Genomic DNA, 10,574 nt, shown 5'->3' on the forward strand with positions numbered 1-10,574 from the left:
GAGTAGCTGTGTCCTTTTCTACTTAGCGATGCCTTTTATTCAGGCTCTGCAATCAGTAACCAAGGCACTGAGATGGGGGATCACATAATAAATATGAAAAGCAGAATAGACAAAGACGTAAAACTGAACACAAACCAGAATGTCAACAGACTCTCCAACTTAACAAAGCCAGCTCTGAAAAATAGGGAAAAGGGGTAGCATGTTTGGAATAGGTCACACCAAGGTGCACAGAGACTGTATAGCTACTGGAAGTCCTTACCTTACCCCCTAGGTAGGGGGACACCTCTGAAGGCCTTTGATCAAAAGGTTTGTGTTCAAAGGAGAGGCTTTTGTTCATCTTGTCCTGTGCTTTGGGGTGATTTAGGGAAGATAGCAAAAAGCTGTCTGTGTTCTTTGCTGGTTTCCTTTCTTCCCAACCTCCCAGCACATGCACAGGTATCCACATCCTTGTCTTCCCAAGGTGCATTTGCCACAGTTTTTATATGGGTGTATATATGGAAAGGGAGGGGAGCCCACAGCCAGCATTTAGGCATCTGGACTGGGAAACCACTTGGGGACAGGTGGGAGGAACATGAGGGAATAGAAACCATGAGCCTTTGCAGGGTGGTGGGAAGGGGCAGGTGCCTCTGCTGGGATGCCAGCTAAATGGGAAGCCTTGTCCCTGGTGTTGGGACCAGATCTCTCTAGCATGGCTTTCCCCCTCATGTAAATGAGATCTAAAAGGACTTCAACCTGGGAAGATGCCTGTGTACTGTGCCTTGACTTCAGTGTGATGAGATCTGGAAAAGGTCTACCCCATGAAGACCCTTTCCAATGTTGCACCAGCTGGTTCTGATTACCCTTCTTGGTTAGCCCACAGTGCCCCTGTGGTTTTTAGCACGTGGCTTGGCCACACTGGGTCAGACTGACTCACTTCAGATGGGAATAGGCTAGTTCAACCATAAACACCTTTACTGTTAGCAAGCTGCTGTCTGAGCGCCCTGACAATTCAGTCTGTTTTCACTTCCCTCGTACTTTCCTCATTGCTGGTATTAAAGGAGGAAAACAACCCACCCAACCGTTACCACCTTGTTTCACAAAGAAGCATGCCAGTCCTCCCCTTAACTTCCTTATGGGAGAAAGGTAACACAATAGCTTCCCTTGTCCTGAGAGCAAGTCTGGCTTGGCACAGCACACATCTTCCTCAACCTTCGCTCCCAAGCCCTTCGGGGAGAGTACTGACCAAAGAGCAAAGGAGCTCCATGAACACCAGCACAGGTGAAAATTCCTGGCAGTTAAAATGGGGCAAAGATTTTTTTTTTTTTTAAAGTCATAAAGCTTAAAAGCTCCGTATGTGTCTGTCTGGCTTTATTGCCTGAGGAAACAGTGGCAAAAAAATTGACAAGATACTGTACAGTTGCAGTGTGGATGTGCTGCTGTGGTGGGTGCAGGTTGACAGAGCCTGAAATGAAAATACAGAGAGACCCTGTTATGAGGTTTGTTCAATGATTCAAAAAGCAACATGCTGCATCCGATGATGTCAAAAGTGCTGGTGTTGCACACTGGCCTGCTTTGACCGCCAGAGGTGAGTGAATGGCTGTGTTCTCTACAGGGTGTAGACTGAAGTATTGGCTGTACTTAAAAATACATGCAAGTGTGGTGTGTGTGCATTAGGCACACCTATAAATGTGCGTGTGGCTTGGGAAGTCCTGTGCAGGTGATGCTGTTTTGCTGTGCAGCTGTGTAAGGGTGAATTTCTGTTCTGGGTATATTGTAGGTGACTGGCGGCATGAAACCATAAGCGTGGTAACATTCTTTTGTGCTGTTTGATGTCTTTAATTCTTCTTTATATTAAATTCATCTACAGTAACCAGTTCCTCCATGTTTGACAAAGTATTTAACAATGCCTGCACAGTCCTCTGGGAGCCCTGCACAGGCTATCAGTGTAATCCCCTGCGTTTAGCTGGTCTGTGCTGTCTTTTCTCTAGTTTTTGTGATGAGCAAAATTATTTTCTAATCTCCGACTGTTAAAGCCGCATATACAAAACACAGACATTTAATTTTTTCCTCTTTTAACTTTGTAAAGCAGTTGTTATTTTGAGGAAGCTGCATAAGCAACTCTGCTTCCTCTAAGCTGTCTTTTCACATTTTCTCGCTCCACAGATCTCTGCACATTGTGTTTTTAGTCATGTTTAAAACCCTCTGCCAGCGGTTCCCTGACGGCCATGCAGACTGCGAGGCACAAGAGCAGCATGAGGAACTAGCAGTGTGAAAATAGGCTCATTGGCATGAAAAGCCACAAATCTGGTGTTAGCAGCAGTAGTTTTGAGAATTGTTTGCAGTTCCTTGAAGCAGTGCAATTGTTATTTGCTTGATTTTGCTCGAAATATTTAGGATTAACATAAAAATTAGCCAGTTCTTGAAAATGTCTTGGTTACCAAACAACACAGCCCACTGGAGGCAGACGGGGCTGGACCAAAAGGCCAGGTGGCAGACCTAGGTGAGACTTTTGGCCCCAAGATCTCTCTGCTGTTTGCTTCTAGGATATGAGCACAGCCATCAAAGTTTGCAGGTCAGATTTCTTACCAAAAATAAATGACATTTGTGATTCAAAGGTTCAAGTTTTGAATGAAGAAGCTCTATATTGGCATGCTGCTTAGAAATCCTGGTCAGGCCAAGAGGTGGGGCAGTGTTGTTGATAGAGGTTTTACTCTTCCAGGGTGAACATTCCCCCTTGAAATCCTCTTTTTGTCCTTTCTCTCTTTTCCGTCCATCCTTTTTGGGGGCCCGGTGTCTTATGTGATAGAATCCTCCTGTGCAGGAGTGGAAAGAAGCAGCAGTATGCAGCACCTCATAGGCCAAGGGCAGTGTAGGAGCAGAGCCCTGCAATGAAAAAAGGGAGGCACCTTGGAGGTGGAAGCTTGTAGTTCATACGCTTCACCAAGAATTGCCTGAAGTTTCTGCTTCTCCATTGACTTACAGCTCTGAAGGCTTTTTGCTGCGGTCACTTCAGAGTGCCCTAGTGAACAGCCACAGTCACAGGCAGTGAACGTGGGGAAAAGTCCTCCAGAAACTGAGTCTGCTGAGTAGATTCTGGTGCCAGTTTTAGACATACACTGGCCTCTGTCATGCTGTTGTTGTTGACAGAGCTGCTGTTGCGATGTGGCTCTTTTGTGGGGCGGATGGCCACCAAGAACTGGTGCTTGAAGGTCTCGCTGAGGGCAATGTAGAGGAAGGGATTGAGGCAACTGTTGGCATAGCCCAAGCTAATGGCAAAGTTGTAGGCATAAAAGAAAGCCATTGATGGTGTGTCAATGCCGAGGTGAACAAGCTGGAGGATGTAGAAGGGAGCCCAACAAATAAAAAAGGCAGAGCAGATGGCAACTGCCATGCGGGTGACTTTCTTGGTACGTACCCGGAGGCTTCTTTGGGGCAATGGGACCACAGTGGTGGCCATGTGCTGGAGGATCTTAAAATAGACTACACAGATCACAATCAATGGCACAGCAAATGCCAGCATGAACTGATAGAGGGTGAACCAGTAGATATCAGTCTCTGGGTTTGGAAGCAAGAGAGCACAGCGGACGGTCCCATCCTCCAGAGGCATAAGACCTGCATACATCCACACAGGAATGATGGTCAGGAAGGAAAGGAGCCACACCAAGCAGATAACTAGAGCTGCAACGCATGGGGTCCGGACATAAGTAGATTTTAGAGGGTAGACAGTTGCCAGATAACGGTCCAGTGTCATCACTGTAAGGATGTTGGTGCTGGTGATTTGACTATTGGTGTCCAGGGCAGTAATGATGGTGCATAAGGGAGCTCCAAAGTACCATGAGCCATTGCCTAGGAGCTGGTGGATGAGGAAAGGCATGCCCAAGAGGAAGAGGAGGTCCACAATGGAGAGGTTGAAGATGAAAATGTCAGGCACAGTCTGTTTGCATCTCAGCTTCTTCTTCTTGATGATAGTGTAGATGACAGTGAGGTTCCCCACAATGCCCAGGAAACAGATGATGCTGAAGAGACTGGGCATGATCACGTTAGTGTACGGTGCTGGCTTCTCTGCTACTGCCAAAACAAACCAAAGCCATGAGTGCAACCCAGAGGCAACCCCTTTATATCTCTGTGTGCTTGCCCTGCCCTGCAGCTGGATCCTCCTCAAAGATGTAGCTTGGAATGATGTTTAAGACCCTCTGCTGTACTTGGAGAGGCTTAGCTCGGGATTTGACACTTCCTCCTCTGCCACCCAATGCATGCAGCACACCACCCAAATCTGGCCATGCGTAGACATTTTTCCTCAGCTCTAGCTCTCAGTACTTCTGTCCTGACCTCAACCTCCCCATCCCTTTTCGGGGTACTAACATCAGGCTGGTGTGCCTCTGCACTTGCCAGTATCTGGCAGGGAGCGGATAGTAACTTTTCTTCCAGGGAGTGCTGGGTGTCCAGCCATTTTGAGGGGAGTGGGTGAGGTAGCTGCTGCTTTCCACATCAGAGAAGTAAGCCTCTATGTGGGTGCCAAAATCTGGATATAGTCAATGCTCAAGCTGTTGTCAGAAAGCTTCAGCTCATCTGTTGGATGGTTTGTCTATTGTACAGTATGAGACAGAGTTCATTGACCATGCAGGCAGATAAATAATGCTTATCTATATTGTGAGATCTGGGACTGTACCCTGGCTGTGTCCCACCTCAGTTGCCAGGGTTAGGCCAGAGCATGCACTCATTTCCATCTTCCTTCCCTGCCCCTCTCCCTTTCTCTAGTTTCTTTTCCAGAAAGAAATCCAGGTGTGTGGCCAGACAGGGTTTTGGGAGTATGTTTCAGAGTGGCCCTTCCACAGGGAATGCCCTAGTTGTACATGGAGAAAAACATGGCTTAAAGCTGCTCTCTCTGGGTTCTGGATGTAGGTGGGTTTCCAAAGCAAAATTCTTGCCTGATAACACTTAACTTATTAGCACTGTTGCTCTTTGAGGTGGGAGGCCCGAACAATCAAATTCACATTTGCCTTGTCCCCAACCTGGGTTTAAAATCACATTTTGAAGCCACAAGCCCTCAGTGCCAACAAACAGGGATTTCTGCTCTTGGGCACAGAAGGTGGTGTCTAAGGCACCGATTGTGGTGTTCTCTGTTCTGCAAGACTGCCATGTGCAGTGTGTGATGGAGTCTTAAATCACCTTCTCAGCTGAGGCAAATCTCATTTCATCTCATTATTCCTCTCCTGTGGGACCTGTTTTTTTTTTTTCTAGGGGAATGCTTTGTGTGAGTTATTTGTGTGGCTGTTCCAAAGACACTCCTGACAGCCCCTAAGCCTAGACTGCATGTCTTTCATTGAATTGCAGATGATTCAATGTGGTGTTAATTGGAAATGCTTTCAGTCACTGTACTATTCTATCTCCTTAGCAGCCTACACTTGTAGGAGAAGTGGGGAGGTCTCCTCCAACAGAACCTAGGGAAATCTTGAAAATGAGATTAAGTGAAATAATAGATACTCATAAGGTGTTGTCTCTGCCAAAGCAGTATCTGTTTGCTGAGGCGGTATTTGCTGACTTTTGACCTCTAGAATTCTTGAGTACAAACTTCTCCAGATTTGCTTTGGTGTGACAGAGAAGCTTGACTGAATTGGCAAGATAGCTGGGGCTACATCGCTGGCCTGGCCTGTGGCTGGAAAAGTGTGTGCCACATCAACCGTATGTAATATTTCAGTGCTCTTAGAAGTGGGACGTGATGAGCTGCCACTGCCTCAGTCCTTCTGGCACTAGGAAGCAGCCAGCTTAGGCATAAGCAAGGCCAAGGTCAGAATCCAGTAGAGCTGTTGCTGCACCATTTTATCGGAAAGCCTCTATGCAGATGACAGAAAGCAGCCAATGAGGCAATGGCCTGAAGGTGAAAGACAGGCTTGCTTGATTAGACAAAAAAGCCTGGTCTAGGCCATTTGTGGGGGGTTGAATGGTCCCTGTTCCTCCTGGCTACTCATTAATGCAAGGAAATGCCCCGTGTTAATAGCTTTTGGTAGATAACATACTGTCATCAAGCACCTTATTGAGACCTGATACTTAACTCTTCAGCATCCAGCCTGTGCATCTCCTGAACTTCCAAACAGATCTTACACCTCCCTAATGCTTGAAGATGGCAGACTAGAAATTGGAAGAATATGACTGTGGTCCTGCTGTTCTGCACGTAGCTATTATGAGTTCTGCTCTCCTCTCTTTTAGCCCCAAACTTTGTTATGAATGTGGTTGGAATGGATTGTATGGGTGAACCATAAAGGCCACTTGGTTAGCTTGAAATTGGGACAAAATGTCCTTTTCCTGCAGTATAATCAACAGAGTGCTCATGGTGACCCTGTAACATTTGGAATGAGCTCAGCTGGCCTTAGAGCAGAATGTGTGCAAGCCCAAAGGCTTCATGTGAAAGGTAGTCTGTATAGTGCTGTAGCATCTTTCGTGCTGTTGGTATTTGTACAAGCAGGACTTTCAAGTGTTATTAGCTGGAAGCTAGTGTGAAGCTGTAGTCCATGTGTGTATTATGGGCTGAAGTCAGAAGTGCATGACTATCAAATACTCAAAAGTTATATCTTTTCTAAAGCCTCTTTCATCTTGAGATATGGTTGAATCTGAATTTTCAGCGCTGCTTCTGTGCACATCCAAGTGGCTGTACTTTGTTTACTGAAACAGCTACTTCAGGCATTGATTTGTCCTTGCTTGTAGATCTGTGGCTGCCCTGTTACTCCTTTTAAAAGTCCCAAAGGGGACTGCACTATGACTGGCCTACATTTTTTTTTTTTCTCTAAGGTGATTGTTGTCCTCACCCATGCCCAGATACATAAGAAACTATGTCTTTATTGCATTGCAGAGGGAAGCACCTAAGGCACACTTTCAGTTTATAAAGGACGAGCTGGTGGAGAGGGAGTCAGACCACATATAAAACACCTTCTGTTGAAGAGTTTCACCAACTTGCACCATTAAGAACTGGTCTGCCTGACCCTAAGCCATTGATTTGGGAACAGTGGTAGCATGGAGAAAACAGGAGACTGGTGGGGATCTCTGCTTCCCTCTCCAGCGATGTCTCATGTTCTGTGCCTTGTTCCCCTCCCTGTCTAGCTGGGCTGGTTCATCTCTTCTCTACAGCTAAGACCAACAGGCTGCTGAGTTCTAACTGTCTCACAGCCAAAAGGTGGCGAATCGCTTCAAGCCGCTGGAGCCAGCGGCGGTGCTCGGGCTTTATTTTTATGCTGTACGGTGTCCCGGGAGGGAGGTCTGGGACCCAGGGGCCCTCTCCAGCCCCCGGGAGGGGGTTAGCCCCATCTCGCCCTCCGTGTGCCGCCCCGCTCGGGGCCCGGAGCTGTCCGCCCCCGGGTGCTGAAAGAGTTCTCGTCCCGGCCGGCAGCCCGGGGGTGGGGGGGCTGTGCCCCTGCGCTCAGACTCTCCCACTTCATGGGGTACCGGCCCCGCAGCCCCGCTGAGCACGAGCAGCGCGAGGCACGTGCAGGCGGACTTTCCCTCGCAAAGCTCTCCGCGCCCCTGCTCCGGCCCCAGCGCGGGCGCGCTGCCCGGGAGGCGCCTCCGCCCCGCGCAGCCCCTGCTCACCTGAGCCGTTTCGACCTTCCGGCGCGGAGACGTTGCGGGAGTAGTTGGCCGGGGCCATGGCAGTGAGTCCCGGTGCCAGGGACGGAGAAAGTTGGCCAAGTTCCCTCGGTGGATCCGCGGCAGCGATGGGGTGGGCCCCCACTTTCCTCGCCGGACCGGGGCCGGGCAGAGTGCGGGAGGCAGGATCCCTCTTGCAGCCGGCGAGCAGAGGCTGCGGCTCGGCTGCGCTGCGCTCGCCCACTCCCGCCCCGCCGAGCCTGGAGCAGGTACTGACATCAAAGAGCAGCTGACTCCGCCAGCCGCGTCGTCTGAGAGCATCCCTCCACCGCCGCTGAGTGGGAGGGAATGCCGGTGCTCAGCGGGGCCGGGGGAAGCTGCCCTCCTCGAGTGGGAGGGGGCCGACTCCCGGCCGGGGGCTGGGTAGTGCCTCGGTAGGGCTGCGGCGGGCGCCCCTTCACATCACTTCCCTATGCCGCCCCCGAAGCGATGGCTAGGATCTGCGCCCTCCCAATTACAGCCAGCCTGCTCTCGCTATCGTCAGTAGGAGAGGAATAGCAGATTTTGTCTTTCAAGTAGTTCTGATCTTCTGCCTTCAGTGTGTATCTTTCTCTTTTGCAGACACACATGCACTTTTCATCCCTGAGTCACAGGCACATCCCCACTAGTGGGGGATGTCAAGGCACCAAATTACCCACTGAAAACTCTGTTGCTTTGACGCTCTGACCTCTCTAACTCTAATTCCAACCTGAGACACTTCACTTGTAATTAATTCTCTGCTGTTTTCTGCTGTTCCACTTCTTGCCACAGCTCATTTGCTTCCTAGCTCCAGAAATTAGCTCTACTACTAGCTCAGATTTTATTTGTGTTCTGGTTTTTTTGGTCTTAAAAATACTAGGCAAGAACCCCCTTGGGTTTTGAGTAACTGCTTTGCTCTTTTTCTGTGTCTTGCCAGAGCAGTAGCCTGCTCTTTTCTGTGGCTTTGAGCTGATGATTTTGTTGTGCTTCCTGCCCACTGTTTATACATGAGTTGGGTTCCTCCATTATGGTTTGATAAATCGTATGTTACCAGGGTGAAAGGATCATTCTGTACCTCTGAGCATTTCATGCACTGAAAAGGCATGATATCGTGTCAGAAGTCTGCAAGAAAACCAGCAGCAACAGGCAGCTTTTTGTCTATGGGTAGAGTGCAGTGTAGGGGATTGGATTTGCTTTATAAAAACTACATCTGTCTGTCTGGAAATCTCCCTTGCTTCTGTCTCTTTCTCTGTAGTTGCAAAGGCTGTCATCAACTGTAGGGCCCATTTTTTGGAGCTTCATAAGGCTGTATCAGTCAGGACTAGAAGTAATCTATACCATTAAAAATGAGGTCCAGCACACATACCAGCAACAGTCTCAGCATGGGCTCTAAGACAGATTTGGCAGCAGCATTTTCAGTATGGGCCTTTTACTATGTAAGCCAAAGGAGTTCATCATTATTAGGTTGTCCTCTAGTGGACCAGTGGTAGACAGAAATCTGAAATGTGCTTTGGCCAGGCATTGTAGCTCTTAGGAATTGGAGACAGGCTGGGGCAAATTTGTCTGCTATGCTGTGAGGTTTTTGCTGAGTCTCTGGAGTTGCCTCAGTCAGTGATTTGCCCAAGAGGTTTTTCCCTGGCAGATATCCATGGTATATAAGACAGTTTTGAAACTGCACAGCTTGTGAAAAAAAGTGGTGTTTCTCAGTCACTTAATATTTTCTTAAAAGACCCTTTTTTCTCACATCTTGGGCAAATCTTAGTGTTTGTCTATGTGGAATTACTACTGAAAAGCAAGCTACGGTTTGTGTACTGAGATAATGGAGCCTAAGGCAGGAGAGCTATTGTGAACAGGGTGCTGTCCTCTGCAGTGAGTGCCTTCATGTAATTTTGCTTAATCCAGTCTTGAAGTACAGAGTATGAGTGTTTGCATGGGAAACTGGTGGGCAGTTGCTATTCCAAACGTTTTCCCTGCGTTGACAAGCTCCCACTCACTTTCCCTGGAGAGAAACTAGCTATCTTATAGCTTTCAAAGAAAGAACCTGACATTTAAATTTAGCAGTTTCCAAAGCACGGTACTATTTTTAATTTGCAATCTCAAATATTGCTGTTCACTTAGAAACTGCCTTGCATTTGAGGAAGCTGTAATTCCTTCTTCTCAGCTGTAGGAGCATGATAAATCACAGCTGCTCCATCCCTGATGCATACATGTCATAGCTGCAACGACAAAGCTGTGCTAAGCACTTGAGATTCACTTCACAGCATGGCTATGTGACTGTTTTATTATTGGGCTTTTATATTCAGACGTTGACGAGGTTTGGTTCTCCCTTTTTGCTATGTCAATAAATTATGGAAGTTCTTGCCCCAAAGAGGGGCTTGTTTTACAGAGACCAGCCCCACCACATTGAAGGGATAGAGAGGAGGAGAGGAATATTAACCACCCCAATTGGTGATGCACAGCCTGGCTGTGTGTAGAGCTCGCTGTCACCAGGAGGAGCAGGCACAGTAATCGGCTCATTATCTGGCTGAACACTTGAAGACAGCAGCTCTCTGAAGGACTAGTTCTGCGAGTGCTCAAAACTGGAAACTGCAGCAGGGACAAGCTCTCAAAGGACCTTGGGATATAGCCGAGGACTTGTACTAACCACTCCATGTAATTACAAGGAAGACTGAGGTACTAACCCCTTTAAAACACATCTTAAAAGAGAGATACAGTAATTAACATTTAAGCAGGGAACTGCCATCTCAACAGCCTAATGATGTAGATGAAGGTGTGGAAATGGAGCTCAGCCCTTGAACATAAAAGAAAAAAAAAAACACTTCTTCCTACAAGCTTGGCATCACCACTACCCTTAGACCATCCTGTCTGCAACATCACTGTTATGAAGAAAGATAGTAATCTTCCAAAGCTGCTGCTAGGCAAATTCTGTGACTAGGGAATGAATCTGGCTGGTCTAACAGTGGTTTAACCCTGAAAGGCTCTTGCATTTCAGGAATGAG

At 47.9% G+C, this 10,574-nt stretch overlaps 1 protein-coding gene across 1 annotated transcript; it reads right to left on the reverse strand.

Annotated features, from left to right (window-relative positions):
- Positions 1-2,998: 2,998 nt before the first annotated feature.
- LOC103899251 (melanin-concentrating hormone receptor 1-like) lies at positions 2,999-4,021 on the reverse strand. The gene has a single exon (XM_019472177.1). It carries the CDS (start codon positions 4,010-4,012, stop codon positions 2,999-3,001), a length of 1,014 nt encoding a protein of 337 aa, XP_019327722.1. The 5' UTR covers positions 4,013-4,021.
- Positions 4,022-10,574: the final 6,553 nt, after the last annotated feature.

This window comes from Aptenodytes forsteri, unplaced genomic scaffold (genome assembly GCF_000699145.1).
Source record: "Aptenodytes forsteri isolate BGI_AS27 unplaced genomic scaffold, ASM69914v1 Scaffold563, whole genome shotgun sequence".
NCBI classification, from domain to species: domain Eukaryota; kingdom Metazoa; phylum Chordata; class Aves; order Sphenisciformes; family Spheniscidae; genus Aptenodytes; species Aptenodytes forsteri.